Genomic DNA, 17,290 nt, shown 5'->3' on the forward strand with positions numbered 1-17,290 from the left:
TGATTGGTTAGTACTATATGTTTCTGATTACCATGTTTACTATTGAACAAACTATACTCATTTGACGATCCGTGACCTCACATTTGTTTTTATTCACATTTTTCACACATTATTCACATTTTTTATTATTATACTGTTTAAATATTATACAATCTGAGATTTGCCAGATGGAAATGCTAGGCATGGGGTACTTTACTACAATATTGTGGATTGGTATAACAGATTATATTGTGCCTTATATCCTTCCAGATAATGTATATTACATAGGTGGACAAAGGGCGTACAAAGTATATGTTTTTCTAGGAGGAGTAGTGCCTGGAATAATGACTGTTTCCCATGATATAATTACTGACATTAACAGAACAACGTCACCTCCATACTTACACACACAGCATGAACACAGAGACAAAAGAGATATGATTCCAGGAGAACCCTTAGCTATAATTTAATTACAGAGTGCAAAGGATCCCAGATCATGGTTGCATTGGACCCTACTAAGACTACTCAGGGAACCCTAAGTTATAAATACATACAAGCCCTGACTAAACAAATTGCCAATATTACCGAGTTGTACGATGACACATATAAGTGTTGTGCCAAGATAATGGGCACAAGAATTGGTAACTGGTATAGGCAAGCTCGTTATCCTTATAGTTGGTGTCTTTATGGTAATTGGCCTATGTATCAGATATATTCCTGCTATGTTGAAGTGTGGTAAACGATCAGCTGAGGTGACCCCAGAAAAGTGACAATGTGATGCTATTAAGAGGGACGAATATCACAGAAAATGAAGTGCATTATTAGGATCCTACAATAGAATCTTGAAAGGTGAGAGTGTTAGGTGGGCTCTCAAAGGGTGGAACTGTTAAAGATAAATAATTGGACGAAGGTAGTAAATTACTAATCTCTGTACACTACAGTCAGTTGCGATGAGAATTGCATGCAACGTAACTTTTATTATAAAATATAAGTTTGTTCAATGTATCTTCTATCTTTTAAAATAAAATATATTGTGGTTAAAAAGCTAATTAATGTTTCCATTATTTGAACTACAAATAGTTTGGTATCATTGTGTTCGCAATTTCATAGGAACGTTTCCAGTGTTATTACTGTAGCATTCACACCTTGCGAACGCTAGTTATAAATAACATCTCTTTTTCATACGCTAAATGTTCCGCACACGGGGATCATAAAAAGTGGTTTAGACAGGTCTAGAGGTTCGAATCTAGATGAGGACACCAAGTCACACAATGGAAAGTTGACCCCCACCTCAAGGAATGCATGGGCACAGCATATGGTGAAATTCCCATCGAGTCACCCATCTTGGAGGGTCCACAGCTAAGCAATGACCAGAGGAATCCACCAATCCCACGTTGAGTACCTGAGAGTGCAAGACCCTTCAACCAATGAATGAAGACCTTACAACTGTAACTGTATATCTCTGTGATGTCATTACTGTTGCTGTACGGTTTATAAATTGTTGAGCTCTGGCATTGGACCCCAGAGAGCATTCTGATAGAAACTTGTGTAATTACTATCAGGCGCATGCTTATGCATACCAGGCTTTGTTTTAATATACTGCGCAAATAAAACCTATGTGTTTAGGACCCAAAGCGATCGAATCGGACACTCTTTATTTTAAACGATAGCTACGGACGTAACAAATCACAAGCCAATAAATAATTATCATTATTACTATTTGGTCTTCTTATATTTCACCCTATAATCTAAGCAGTGTACTTCTGAAAGATCTATTCTTTATGATATATATCTACGTCTAGTGTTCTGAGGTCCCCCGTTATATTAGGGAAATTAGGTCAGCCAAGATCCTTGCTTTACAGATCCAAGTCATGTATCACATATGTACAAGACACCTCAACCGGAATAATTGCCCAAGAAAGGGTCAATCATCAGGCCAGCATCCCATTGGTTCCCATAAGTGGGTCTATTTTATGATGACCCAGATTGGTTCATCACTTCTGAAATGAATCTCTCATCAGGGCTGTAAGACCACGGAGGGACATTATTAAAAATTCAGCCATTATTCTACAGATTCTGAACAAAATGGCCATACAGATTAGAACCAGTTCTTTAGGCCATTAGGTGCTACCTTCTACATTATTGTCACACATCAAAGTCTGGCTGTTACTTTTCGAACGCACTGTCCAGCACATTCCCTCTGCTTTTACCTGTGCTCCAGAATATTGTGCCACAATCCTTCTCTGTACAACAAGGGGCGCATGGCCCTTTAAGAGCTCTGAACCTGTGGTCATGTGTGCTGATCTGAAACCCACCCTACTTATCAGCTCGACTATTTATATCTGCTCAGTGCACAGGCCAGTGCCAGAGTATTAGGCTCCAACCCTTTCCTCCGGTGTTCCTGTACATCTTGTGGCTGATTTCAGTGAATTCTAACCTGGACTGTTCCTGACTTCTCCTCTGCCTGTTGTTTGGTCCAGTTTATGCTTCTGATTGTTGCTGATCCAGCTTGTTCTGACACTTCTTCCATTTTCTGATATGGCACTCAGCAGTCTGTTTGTGTCCTGGATACGTTAACCAGACTCTTTTGCTGTTGATACAGCTCACCACAACTGGAGGCAGTGCAGAGAATCGACTGTATCCAGTAGAATTGTGACATATATCCAGTTCTGGACACCTTGGAAATGCTACACAGCTGGATATTAAAGTGAATCAGAGATAAGGGAAAGAAGTTTGCAATGAGGAAAGTTAACTCTAACAATGTAAAACATTAATAGGAAACCAGTTCAAGTGGCTGAAGCTTTAAGCTCAGAGGAACCTATTCATATTAGGTCTTCCAGGATATCCCTGAAGAAATGGTTAATCCCAGGAGTTTCGGGTGTGTCATTTCTTTCTTGACAGTTGGAAGTTTTGCTAGGTCTGCTGTGATTCCACAAACATAAACCAAACTGGAGATGATGTAGACTGCAGCCATTTTACTATCAAAATTGTATAGTTCAGCTTTATCCTGACACCATGGAATCCATATGATTGTCCCACTAATTTAGTTCACATTCTAAATACTGATCTTATACCATTTTAAGATTTAATTTTACAACTGATTTCAATCTTTGTATTTGACAACTGTTTGGTGCATTTTTTTGTATTTGTAAGACTTTAATCAAAGGGAATAGAAGGTTGACAACACAGTGCTCTGGATCTTTGATCTCAAGTAAGGCGAATACTGTTCTTCTTACAATGAGTCCATCCTAAAGAAACAACAAAAACAGAGATTCCCGCCAATCCCCAGTCATATATGTAATGAGGAGCACGGGTTTGCCACTGTGGTCGCTGGACAAATGAAGAGGTTTAGTCAGTGACTAGAATCTGTCCACAAATAATAAAAGATGGAGGTATCAGAGCAAGCACTAAATATAATGTTATAATATAATATACTATGCATGTATTTATAATTATGTGTATTTATAAAATTATATTTTTAGAATTCTTAAAGAAAGTACCAATATTGCTAATATACAAATTATATATATTGACTTATATACACATATATATTGTGGCAATAGGGGTACTTTGCCACATACTAATTGAGGAAAGTAGGGTAGCTTCCCTGGGAATCTGCAGGTTGAGGATGCAGACAGGGCTATCTTTGTAAACCATCACACACACACAGTACAGGAATATATGTGTAGCACCTGGGCCTAATCAAGTAAGGAATCAGCTAGAGCAATGCTTTTACAGTAAGCTTAAATAGCTAGGGGTGGAAGACTGGTGCCAACAAGTGTCCAGTGTCCAGCTAGGGATTTAACTGTAATAGCCAGCGTTAGGGCTATGGGACTTTGTAAATATTTTGAATATGTCTGGTGTAATTGCTGAAACACTCCAGAGGCTGTATTATCCATCCTGACAGGAAAATAAACAGCATAGTGGTTCAGCAAAACCTATGTGAGGAGCAATGTATTTGGCAAGCTTTTTTCTCTCTATGTATGTATGTATGTATGTATATATATATTATTATATATATATATATATATATATATATATATATATATATATATATATATATATATATATGTATATACGACAGGTCTGTTCACCTTAGACTTCATTGCTGGACACTTTGGGCTAGATTTACTAGGCTGCGGGTTTGAAAAAGTGGGGATGTTGCCTATAGCAACCAATCAGATTCTAGCTGTCATTTTGTAGAAAGTACTAAATAAATGAAAGCTAGAATCTGATTGGTTGCTATAGGCAACATCTCCACTTTTTCAAACCCCCAGCTTAGTAAATCTAGCCCTTTGACTATAGAGAAGGGCAATCATCATCATCATCATCATCATCATTTATTTATATAGCGCCAACATATTCCGTAGCGCTTTACAATTGGGGACAAACATAATAAACTAATAAATAAACTGGGTAAAACAGACAAAGAGGTGAGAAGGCCCTGCTCGCAAGCTTACAATCTATGGGACAATGGGAGATTGACACATGAGGTTAATTATACATTTTGCATCTTGGCCCAGCCAGACTGCAAAGGTAAAAGTGACTCATAAGCTAAATGATCCTGTCACACAACAATGTTGGTCAGGGGGTAGTTGTCTTGTGTGAAATTGTGTAACATGCATTAACAGGCTAAAGGTAGTGAGGTTAAGAGGGTGGTTGAGGAATATTATAAACTTGTCTGAATAGGTAGGTTTTCAGAGAACGCTTGAAGGTTTGTAGACCAGAGGAGAGTCTTATTGTGCGAGGGAGAGAGTTCCATAGAGTGGGTGCAGCCCGAAAAAAGTCCTGTAACCGGGAATGGAAGGATATAATGAGGGTGGATGAGAGACGCAGATCTTGTGCAGAACGGAGTTGCCGAGTTGGGAGATATTTTGAGGTAAGAGAGGAGAGGTATGTTGGTGCAGCTTTGTTGATGGCCTTGTAGGTTAGTAAAAGTATTTTATATTGGATTCGTTAGAAGACAGGCAGCCAGTGTAGAGACATACAGAGTGATTCAACAGAGGAATAGCGATTTGCAAGGAAAATCAGTCTTGCCGCAGCGTGCAAAATAGATTGTAGCGGCAATGAGAAGATAGTAGAGCAGTCTATGTGTCCAGTGTAATGTATATCACACTCTGAGATATATCAGACATCTTTCCTGTCCAATCGCTGCTGGGACACTGCGCTGGTTGTATTTTCACCTCGTATAACTAACTAGTATAAATTAGAATACAACCAGCACATCGTTCCTGCATTTACTCCAAGTGATAAACCAGCTCTCGGAGTACAGAGAATACTGACCTTATCTAGTGTGATACCAGTATCCAACCACTGAGAGACCAATGAAGACCACTCCTGTAATACTGAGATGGATAGACCATGGGATAGACCAAAGGCGATGATTATGTCCCTGTTGGAGAGCTAAGAAGGAGACAGAGAGAAATAAGTTGTAGAAGTTTTGCTTGTAAACAATTGCAACCAGCAAAACAAGCTGACAATAGACATACAGGTGCGTCTCTAATATAATGACAGGAGCAGGTTTTGCTATGTGTAAGATTTACATATATATAGTATAGTGACTGAAGCAGGTTGTGCTATGTGTAGTGTTTACATATATGTAACCCGGAGGAAGCACTTTGACTGCGCATGCAAAGCCAGGCACTGGAGAACTACAACTCCCAGGATGCTTTGATGGAGAAGAGAAGGAAGGAGGTGGCATTAGCAAGGACAATTATTGATTATGCAAAGCTCAGTTGTTGTCAGCTAACAGTTGATGTGATGGGAAGGGAAGATGAGCAGTTTCAGTGAGGACAGAGAAGCTTTGTATTGTGTATAAGGATAAGTATAGATGTCAACAGAGTATACTAAATACACTGACAGAAGTAAAGATAGGACAGTGATAAAACCTTCACCATGTATACATAGGTTTACTATTAGCAGAGAGGAGGACTATTCATAGTTATAGAGTGTATGATGCAGTGTAATTAATAACTTATGAGCATGTTATAATATTCGCTTAAAACTTAGTTTGTAAAGCATTTATTAGCTGCTAGCAATGTATATAGTTTCATACTTCCTTGTGAGTTACGTATGTGCTCTACAGAGGAATATGTAGTGTGATGGAGTAGATACAATAAGCTATTTTGTACAATTCATTTATGGTGGAACAAACCTGGGTAGACATCTACAACTTTATTACTTGTTCAACGGCATTCAGAGAAAAGTGATTGGGTATTATTTCAGCTGACAAAAATAATAAGTTAATGTTATTAAGTATCTTTGAAGTACCTCTTGATATCACCAGAACATTTGGAGAAATTAGTACCCTATTTCATAAATATCATGCCAAAGGGTTGCATATTACACTATTATATTGTTTGAGTGTTCTTTGGAAGGGAACCAAGTCTTGTATAGGGCAGTGATACTCCTGAATCGACCCCCAGTGTTCAAATTCCAGAAGCACAACCCAGAGAAGGAATTCAGCTTCATGTGGAGGCACTATCAAGACTTAAATGTGAAAAACACTTACACAGTTTCTATTTCAAGTCACCCAGCTTTTTACCTTCAAGATAAAATATTCTATATAACACAGCACTGAAGAATCAATTGACACAATCCACATCCTAATGAGTTCTCAAAAATTAATACGTAAATGACTTTATTAAAACTAAACTAAACATGTTAATTAATATGTTAATAAAACATTGCACATTCTATTCATTAATGAACTGGTGCAGCTGTTATAGAACTAATAGATCCTGATCTGTTCACTGATCTGTTGAATTGTATATGATGTTCCTTTCCTAATGTATGAAACAACAGCATAGTACACGATGTTCACAATAATATGTAGTTTAAATTTCTGTGCAGAAATAATACAAAGCACACTCTGCTCAATCCAATAAGCCAGGGATAGAGATGTAACATATATAGAGATATGTTTCCCAACAATGACTTAGCAGACTCTCTGGGTGTGGATTTGATATTCAGTCTCTGTAATAATTCTTGCTCACCTCGAAAGCTGCCTTTAGAGCAGAGTGCCACCTTGTAATGTCCATGATATATATGTGCTGTATGATAATCTTCGTTAAATCAAATTATACTAACGCATTTCATCGTATGGTTACAATTCCATCAGAGGAAAGATCGAAATAATGATGATTCAGCTAACCACCGGCTCTTTTTTAAAGGTCTGTCTCCTGTAATTAATTAGCTCACAGGTGTACATTACTCTATTGGACTGATTTTCAAAATACTTTTTTAAAACGCTAGCATTCTAAAGATTTATACGTTTCTAATACAAACATGTACACCTATACATTATTATAAAGCTTTTCCATGAACTCATGTGCCAATTTATAATGAATTTTAATAAAACTTTATTTGAATATTTTATATATAACCTTAGAGAGTAGATTTCATAAATTGTATTACACAAAAATGTAATAGCATAACCTATTATTAGAGATTCCTGTTAAGTACATTTCGCTAAATTAAATTAAAAGAAACGAATAAATAAAAATACAAATACAGCTATAAATAAAACTAGCAATGATAATGAAACCTCAGCAGTTCTCAGTATAACACCAAACGAAATAAGCACCTCTCAGATGGCACTCGGGTGTCTCTAATTGTGAAAGGATTGAACAATATATTCACTATTATCATTTCTTAATTTAAAGGGAACATTCAGATAGATTTTTCATCTTGCATGTATGATAATTGTAAATAAATATTTTTCTAACTTCCTATTAGTTCCTTCCTTAGTAGTTTCATAGAAAACCCCCCAATAATAATGAGCATAAAAAAATCATAATTAAATGACAATAGTAAAATTAAAAATGAAAAATCTAATATTAAATGAAATAAAATAAAAACATATCATTCTACATTGTTTTTACTTTATCCTTAATTAGTTTCACCACCAGTTCATACTATTATTATTTCTATATTCTATGCAGATCTTAAATATTAAGAATTAATTACTAATCTCAAATCCAGATACCAATTTCTTTCTGAACCCGTGAATTGTTAGCTAGATCTTTAATATACAGTATATGGTCATAATTTATATTCCTTCTTATACATAAATGAGTCACACCTCATTTACAAAAAAATTTGGGAAAAGGGAAATTTTAGCATTTCACTTTCTCTGAATCCAATTATTAAGAGAGTAATTCTAATGCTTCATTCTCTCCTGTACTTAAAGAATTCAATTGGTGTATCCATCTATAATATAAATGCTTAGTGGCGTGTGTTAGTCTGTCTGTGTGTGTGGAAAAAATAAAACCAAGCTGCAGCGCCACCTACTGGGCGGAGTTATACACTGACCTACTAAATTCTTAGTGTGTGTGAAAAAAAAAATTCAGAAAGGGCTGAGATTTGGTATACTAAGATGTTTTTAATTTGTTAATTTAATTTGTTCATTGTTAAAAGTGTTTATAAAGATCTAAAAAAAGTATATATATATTTCTTGAAGGAGAAGTGACAGTTGGGAGTGGTTGGTGGTTGCCGGGGGTGACAGTGGGGAGTGGTTGGTGGTTGCCAGGGGTGACAGAGCGAGAGGAGTGTGATACTCAGGACCGCTGAGAGAGATCCCTGTGTCTGGATAGATGTGGCGATAAAGATGAAGGATGAGGTGATGGAGAAGAATGATGAGGTGGTGACATGTGGACAAAACCACGTTAAAAAAGGGCGCTTACGTCGGGAAGTAACGCTCTTCCCCTGAGGAGGCCTGGGCTATGGCCCAAATGCATGACAAGAACCTTTTTAACACCTTAAGTTGCTTGATTTGACTAGAATGCATGAGTATCATGCACAGGTTAACTTGTATATTATATGTGTGTATTATCACCTGGAGGACAATATACTCACTGTCCTTTTACATGATTGGGCATTTATATCTTTTTAGCCTTTTATATCTGTGGGACCCCATTGTCTTTGTGTTTTTATAGTTATAGGTATTAGATTTACATCAGCAAAAGTGGATAGAGGGCAGCGCTATAGTACTCTTGATAAAAGACAGCTGAAAATTAGTTTAATGCAGTATATTTATAAGTTGTCCAAAAGTTACATCTACATATAATAGTAATAATAATAATAATAATATTAATAATAAATCAATTGATATAGTATGGTATAGGAATATAAATGATCTAGGTATCCCAATTAGGAACTAAATGTCCCCAATCTCAGGTCATTCAGGAGAGAACCACAATATTCAGAAGGTCACCGATATTTAAGCTGGACCTTTCATTTTACATAAAGACCCATTAGCATCAGATGATAAGATTTTTTTGTTTAGTTATGTTGATACAATTTACATCAACTGCGTTGTGATTTTATCTTAATTCAGTACTAGTAGGTCATGGTGTAAATTCACATGGGGAAAGTTATTCTGTGTAAGATGAACATTTATTATTATTATTATTATCATTTACTTGTTAGGCCCCACAAGGTTTCCGCAGCGCCGCACATAGTACAAACAGTAGACTATACAGGGTATAACAGTACAGAACAATAAACAAAAAGTACCAATACTTCAGAAACTACAGGCAGGCAGATGCAATAGACACGGAGCAGAAGGGAAGAGGGCCCTGCTCATTCGAGCTTACATCCTAAGGGAGGGTTGACAGACCAGGCACAAGAGGAGTCGGTTGAGGCAAAGGGAGAGAGGGGAGAATGAGCGGAGGAGATGGGGGTTAAGTGAATGGGTGGTAGGCTTTGAGAAAGAGGTGAGTTTTGAGTGCACGTTTGAAGGAGCACAGAGTGGGAGAGAGGCGGATGGAGCGAGGGAGGTCATTCCAGTGAAGGGGGGCTGCACGGGAAAAGTCTTGGATTCTGGAATGGGAAGAGGTGATCAGAGTGGAGGAGAGGCGACGGTCATTGGCCGAGCGCAGGGAGCGGGCGGGAGTGTGAATGGAGAGGAGGTTGGAGATATAAGGGGCAGTAGAGTGGGAGAGAGCCTTGTAAGTGGTGGTGAGGAGTTTAAAAAGAATTCTGTAGGGGAAGGGGAGCCAGTGAAGGGCAAGGCAGAGAGGGGAGGCAGAGGAGGAGCGGCGTGAGAGGTAGATGAGTCTTGCGGCCGCGTTGAGTATAGAGCGGAGGGGGGAGAGACGAGAGTGGGGGAGGCCGGTGAGGAGTAGGTTGCAGTAATCCAGGCGGGAGATGATGAGTGCGTGTATGATGGTTTTGGTGGCCTCCTGAGAGAGAAAGGGACGGATGCGGGTGATGTTGCGTAGTTGGAAGCGACAGGCTTGGGCAAGGGAATGAATGTGGGGGGCAAAAGAGAGAGAGGAGTCAAGGGTGACACCCAAGCAGCGGAGTTGGGTGACAGAGGAGATGGTAGTGTTGTTAACGACAATGGAGAGGTCATGGTGGGATGGGTGGTTGGGAGGAGGAAAGACAATGAGTTCAGTTTTGGAAATGTTGATTTTGAGAAAGCGCTCCGACATCCAGGAGGAGATGGCGGAGAGGCAGTCAGATACCTGAGCGAGGAGGGTGGGGGAAAGATCAGGTGAAGAGATGTAGAGTTGAATGTCGTCAGCATAAAGGTGATACTGAATTCCAAAGGAGGAGATGAGAGCACCAAGGGAGGAAGTATAGAGGGAAAAGAGTAGAGGGCCTAGAACGGAGCCCTGCGGAACTCCTACTGCGACAGGGTAGGGGGAGGAGGAAGAACCAGATGTGGATACAGAGAAGGAGCGGTTAGCGAGGTAAGAGGTGAACCAGGCGTGGACAGAACCAGAGAGGCCGAGAGAGAGAAGAGTTTGCAGCAGGAGGGGGTGGTCCACGGTGTCGAAGGCTGCGAAGAGGTCAAGGAGGATGAGTAGGGAAAAGTGACCCTTGGATTTGGCCGTTAGGAGATCATTAGTAACCTTGGCCAGGGCCGTTTCGGTAGAGTGGAGGGGGCGGTAGCCGGATTGGAGAAGGTCAAGGAGGGAATTGTCCGAGAGATGCCTGGTTAGGCGGCTACAGACAATCCGCTCAAGTAATTTAGAGGCATAGGGGAGAAGAGAGATAGGGCGATAATTGGCAAGAGATGTGGGGTCGAGATTGGGTTTCTTGAGGATAGGAGAGATGAGGGCGTGTTTAAATGAGAAGGGTACTACCCCAGAGGAGAGTGATAGGTTGAAAAGGTGTGCGAGGTAGGAGCAGGCAGTGGGAGAAAGAGAGAGAAGGAGGTGAGAGGGGACGGGATCGAGAGGGCAGGTAGAGGGTGGAGAGGACTGAATGAGAGAGTGAACTTCTTCACCTGTTGTAGGGCAGAAGGAGCACCAGAGTTGGGTGTTAATGGGAGGTGAAGCAAAGAGAAAGGCGGGAGAAGGGGAGGAGGAGATGTTCAGTCTGATGGCCTCAATTTTGGAAGAGAAAAAGGTGGCAAAGTCAGAAGCGGAGAGGGAAGACGGGACAGAAGGGGGTGGGGGGGAGAGTAGGGAGCTGAAGGTGGCAAAGAGGCGGCGGGGATTAGAGGACTGAGAAGAAATGAGGGATTTAAAGAAGGATTGTTTGGCAAGGGAGAGGGCGGAGCAGAAAGAAGAGAGGATGAATTTAAAGTGAAGGAAGTCGGCCAGGGAACGAGATTTCCTCCAGAGGCGTTCAGCAGTGCGAGAGCACTTTTGAAGGAAGCGGGTGAGTTTTGAGTGCCAGGGCTGGGGAATGATGCGGTGTCTGCTGGCGGTAGAGGCCGGAGCGACAGCATCCAGGGCAGTAGTGAGGGAGAGATTGTAGAGAGAGGACGCCTGGTCAGGACAGACCAGGGAGGTAAGGGGTGATAGAAGAGTTTCAAGAGAGGAGGAGAAAGAGGTAGGGTCAATAGCGTCAAAGTTGAGCCTGGTGAGGGTCGCCTTGGGCGAGGCAGGAGCAGGTGAGGAGGACAGAGTGAAGGAGAGGAGATGGAGGTCAGAGAGTGGGAAGGGAGAGTTGGAGAAGTCAGAGATCACAGAGATGAGAGAAGACAAGGTCGAGGGAGTGACCAAGACAGTGGGTGGTGAAGAGGTCCACTGAGTGAGGCCTAGGGAGGAGGAGAGGGCGAGAAATTTGATGGTGGTGGGGTCAGAACAGTTGTCAATAGGAATATTAAAGTCACCAAGTATGATGGAGGGAGGGTCGGAGGAAAGGTAGTGGGGGAGCCATGCAGCGAAGTTGTCAAGGAAAAGGGAGGTGGGGCCAGGTGGCCGGTAGATGACGGAGACACGGAGGTGGATGGGGGAGAAGAGCCGGATGGAGTGTACTTCAAAGGAAGAGAAGGAGAGGGAAGGTAAAGTAGGAATGACCCAAAAAGTGCAGTTAGGGGAAAGGAGGAGGCCCACACCACCTCCTGGTTGCTCATCCAGTGTAGTGGAGTGGGTGAAGGAGAGGCCCCCGTAGGAGAGGGCGGCAGGTGAGGCAGTATCGGAAGAAGTGAGCCAGGTTTCAGTGATGGCAAGAAGATTTAGCGAGTTGGAGATGTATAGGTCGTGAATGGATGCCAGTTTGTTACGGATGGATCTGTAGTTCCAGAGGGCACATGAGAAGGGGTGGGAGGGGAGAGTGGAGATGCTGATGAGACTGTCAGGGTTGATGGGGCGTGGGGTAGGGTGGGTGGTGGGGCAGCGAGAGATGGGCAAGAGAAGGGGGCTGGGGGAGAGGATGGGTATAGGAAAAGAGCAGGGCGGCATGGTGAGGGACAGGGATGGACGGGGAAAAAGAGAAGGTGCAAGGGTAATTAACTCAGAGGTGAGGGCACCAAGGGGAGACTGAGATGGACCAGAGCAGATAAGAGGCTTGATTAGATTAAGGATTGACGGAACAATGTGAGACAAAGGCTTAGTAAGAGTAAGCTTAGTAAGAGTGAGTTTAGTTAGATTAAGTTTAGTTAGATTAAGGTTAATTAGGTTAGGGATTGACAGAACAAAGTAAGACAAAGGCAGAGATAGGACTGTAAGGGACAAAGGAATGGAGCAAGAACAAAAGTCGGTCGCAAAAGCGATATAAAGTGCCGAAAAGAATAAAAATAAAATGGAGAAAGTTAAAAATGCAAATAAAATACAATAATTAAGATAAAGTACAATAATTAAGATAAAATAATTAATATAAAATACAGTACAATACAATAAAATTGAATTGCAGAAAATAATAAGGTTAAACTAAGGTTACAATGAGCTAAGGTAAGTTAGAAATGAAAACACAAGGTGGTGAAAATGATGTTAGGCTGCAGAGAGCCGGTACCGGGTCCAGGGCAGGAAAGTCCAGGGAGACAAGAGTTCCGGGCAGGCGAGTCCAGGGTAGGTCAGATAGACGCCGGAGCAGAGTACGTGAACAGGTGAGACAGGAGACCGGAGGGTCACAAAGACAGGGCAGATCCAGGGACACTCAGCGGAGGGCGAACCTCAGTCGGAGCGGCGTGAGACCTCAGTCGGAGCGGCGGTAGATCCTCAGCGGGAGACCCTCAGCGGGAGACGGCGGGAGACCCTCAGCAGGAGATCACAGCAACAGCGCAGCAGGAGACACAGACGAGATCAGCCGGAAGAGAACAGCAGCAACAACAGTCGGTCTAGAGGAGCAGGAGCGAAGCAGTCACAGGAACCGAAGGAACAGCAGCGGCAAGACTGGAGACGACACAGCAGCCAAGATCCACTAGGCGGGAGCAGCGGTCATGGAGGCACAAACGGTGGGTCCAGATGGAGGCACAGACGGCAGGTCGAGACGGAAATGAACCCGACAAGCAGTGCAGGAAGAGGAGCAGGAGTCGGCAGCGTGGGCGCTAGGAGGCGGCAGGAGGTCCAGCATCAGGTAGGAGCACGAGGAGGCCAGAGAGTGAGGCAAGCCACAGCCTGGCATGGAGTCTGCAGCAATCGGCAGCCGGGGTTCAGCGGGGTCCAGCGGGAAATACCACGCTGGAGGGGGGTAGAGTTCACCGGTGGTTGAGCATGGTGTTGGTGGAGGAGGCAGGCATCTCCGTGGTGAAATGCGGGGCCCAGAGGGGTTCCAAGCTGGGCTCCAAAGGAGAGCAGGCAGGACACGTCTGTCCTGTTCGAACAGAACAGTCTACTTGTTGACAATGAGTTATCAAATAAGCAAATGACTAAGAGTCCACTAGGGTAGGGAACTAAGTGTGTTTTCTGGATCCCAAAGTCACGTTTTCCCCTGCATGCAGATTTTTAATACAGGACTGCTGGGGTGAATCAAGGTGCCCATTCCTGATACAAAGCTGGATTTCAGAGATTGATCATTGGGAAATTTATTCACAAATCAGTGATATTTTTCCCAATATGTACCCAATAACTAATGGAAAAACAGGAGAGTTATCATGTATGGAACACACATGTGAAATGTTTATAGGCTTATAAATGGCCCTTACAGACCCTCAGTCTTCCTGGATTGTACCAGGAGAAAATATCTGTATCTGTGACTATCCAGATTCCAGACATCTGTACACCCAGCACACTGCATTTTTGTGTGTGGAAGAGTTATAGATTTTTCAACAGCTGCTTAGTCCTGTTAACACAACATATAATTCTTATTGAAAACTTACATCTCCTGTACTGTATTTTGTTAATGTAACTAACATTGGCGCTAAAATTATAACTGTCAAGCTTGTGATCATTTCAGGAATTGATGGCTTGTGCAGGACTGAGATGGAAGGTACCTGTGGGCTATTATTGTACTATATATAAAACCATAGCTGTCATATAATTGTAATAAGTTGTAATGAAAATATCATTGATCATGATACTTTGTGCATAGGATAATAGGAGGTGGAAAACATTCTAATAAAGTCTCTAATAGAAAATATTTCTGCTCTACTCAGCTGAAGCAAAATACTGGTCTCCTTGTATTACACCTATGATGTAAGAAGACCAGATCGGATCTAATAACTGTCGGTAACTTTGGTTTTGTATTTTCAAGTGATTTACTGTAGTGAGATTCTCACATTTCAGATATTAGGTTTTATAAAAAGATTACCCCTCATTCAGACCCTCACCTGTCACATTGAGGAGTGTCCCAGTGCCGTGTCCAGATATTTCTCCACCGTGCTGGAAAGTAACTTCACAGTAATACACCCCAGTGTCTGAGACATGTACTCTGTGCAGGGTGATACTGGCTGATCTGTCATTAATGAATTCATCTAGGTCCACTCTGGAGATTCTGCCTGTGAAATCCTTATTACTATCAGAGACCTCAGGTCCAGTCCTCACCATATGTCTGTACCACTTGTACATGCCAATTGTTATATCCTCTGCTCCACTGATGCTGTAGTTACAGGGTAAGGTGACTGAGCTGCCCTCTGGGGTGACTATTACAGGGATCTGTGATACGTGGATTGTCTGGGACTGAAATCCTGATAAATAGATTGTGAAATAAGGATTAGTCAGTAACATAATATCAGTTATACTTATAGGTCACAATCTGCAGGTTTTACAATAAGGTAAATTCTATAGTCACCGTGTGATTATAGGGTCACACACACTAGGTTATTACATGAAGGATTTTTATTACTTCCCACATACTGATCTTCTTACGTACAATAACCAGTAGATGTATCCTGCAGGTGTAAAGACAGAAGCTGCGTTCTATACAGTACTGAGCCTCAGTTCTCACCTTGCAGGGTCCCCAGGACCAGCAGTATTTGCCCACCTCCCATCCTGTCACTGTGATATGGTGACTGTGCACTGACTGCACCAGGGTGCACTCTCCTCAGTTCTTACCTTGCAGGGTCCCCAGGATCAGCAGTATTTGCACACCTCCCATCCTGTCACTGTGATATGGTGACTGTGCACTGACTGCACCAGGGTGCACTCTCCTCAGTTCGCACCTTGCAAGGTCCCCAGGATCAGCAGTATTTGCACATCTCCCATCCTGTCACTGTGATATGGTGACTGTGCACTGACTGCACCAGGGTGCACACTCCTCAGGAAGTGATGCTGCAGTTGCGGGAGACGGTCAATGAAGAGTAATATTGAGAGTAACATGTGACAGTCCGGACAGAGAGAGATGTTTTTCTAAAAAGGATTCTGTTTTAAAAGAAAACCATGCAAAACATGCAGATCTGTACTAAAGAGCAAAATCAGGATATGTTGACCTACCATTCCTCTTTTTTTGAGCAGCCACTTCAAATTCCAACATAACAATTTCTAAATTATCTAAAATAGAGAATCACACCACGTTATTTGCTAATTGAAGTACACAAAAGTGATGCAAATATCACACCTATACCAATTTCCCATGACATACTAAGGACTCCTATATTTTTATCTAAGATCTATGATGCATAGATCTTTGATGAAAGTGATCACTATTTTATAAGTTTTTATATGTAGACATTATTAGCTAGAAATCACATAGAATGCAACTACTGAGCACCAAGTTAACTGCATACCCAAAACCCAGCTACCGAACACCGAGTTATACACATTCCCAGAACCCAATGACTAATCACAGAGCCACCTTCATACCTAGGACTTAGTTCCTGGGCATCAACTGTCCAGAACCCAATTACTGTACACTGAACGTTAAGGCTGGCCAATCTGGGTCTTGTATGAACATTGCCGACCTATGGTCTGAGGTTATTGAGGTGAGGTGTGAACGTATTCTTCTACCGGTGATTAGGATAGATTTGACAAATCACTATTATTGGTGAGATTGATACGGAGAATTAAACTGAATTCCAGTTTAAAGTAGAGATGAGCGCACTCGGATTTCTGAAATCCGAGCCCACCCGAACGTTGCGGATCCGAGCCGGATCCGAGACAGATCCGGGTATTCCCGCCAATTGCAAAACTGAAAGCAAGGCTCTGAGTCATAATCCCACTGTCGGATCTCGCGATACTCAGATCCTATAAATTCCCCGCTAGTCGCCGCCATCTTCACTCGGGCATTGATCAGGGTAGAGGGAGGTTGTGTTAGGTGGTCCTCTGTCCTGCTATATCTCATGCTGTGCTGTGCTGTGCTGTTCAGTTCTGTGCTGTGCTGTGCTTTTCAGTTATGTGCTGTGCTGTGCTGTGCTGTGTTCTGCTCAGTCCAGTGGTGCTGTGTCCTGTGCTCTGTCCTTCTGAGTTCAGTGGTGCTGCTGGGTCCTGTGCTGTGTCCTGTTCAGTCCAGTGGTGCTGTGTCCTGTGCTCTGTCCTTCTGAGTTCAGTGGTGCTGCTGGGTCCTGTGCTGTGTCCTGTTCAGTCCAGTGGTGCTGTGTCCTGTGCTCTGTGCTTCTAAGGGCATTGTTATTTCCCCATTATTCCCAAATTATAAAAAATTTCAAAAAAAGTTATAAAAAAAATTACAAAAAAAGTAATTATAAAAAAAATAAAAAAAAAATATCCCAAAACAATCCTGCAGTATAAGTCCATTGGTA

The 17,290-nt window shown here is 42.0% G+C and overlaps 1 protein-coding gene across 1 annotated transcript; it reads right to left on the reverse strand.

The window, feature by feature from the left end:
* Positions 1–14,903: 14,903 nt before the first annotated feature.
* Positions 14,904–15,586, reverse strand: LOC142150381 (natural cytotoxicity triggering receptor 3-like). Its single transcript, XM_075205577.1, has 2 exons — positions 15,544–15,586; positions 14,904–15,283 (listed from the first exon to the last, which is right to left on the reverse strand). Exons 1-2 carry the CDS (start codon positions 15,584–15,586, stop codon positions 14,904–14,906), a joined length of 423 nt encoding a protein of 140 aa, XP_075061678.1.
* Between the last annotated feature and the right edge of the window lie 1,704 nt (positions 15,587–17,290).

This window comes from Mixophyes fleayi, chromosome 4, assembly GCF_038048845.1.
Source record: "Mixophyes fleayi isolate aMixFle1 chromosome 4, aMixFle1.hap1, whole genome shotgun sequence".
NCBI lineage: Eukaryota > Metazoa > Chordata > Amphibia > Anura > Limnodynastidae > Mixophyes > Mixophyes fleayi.

Excerpts from the sequence above, each read along its gene's own strand:
- LOC142150381 (XM_075205577.1), bottom strand. The coding sequence starts at position 15,586 with ATGGGAGGTGGGCAAATACTGCTGGTCCTGGGGACCCTGCAAG. Across the intron at positions 15,284-15,543 it reads GGTCCTGGGGACCCTGCAAG|GATTTCAGTCCCAGACAATC; the intron begins GTGAGAACTGAG and ends TCTATTTATCAG.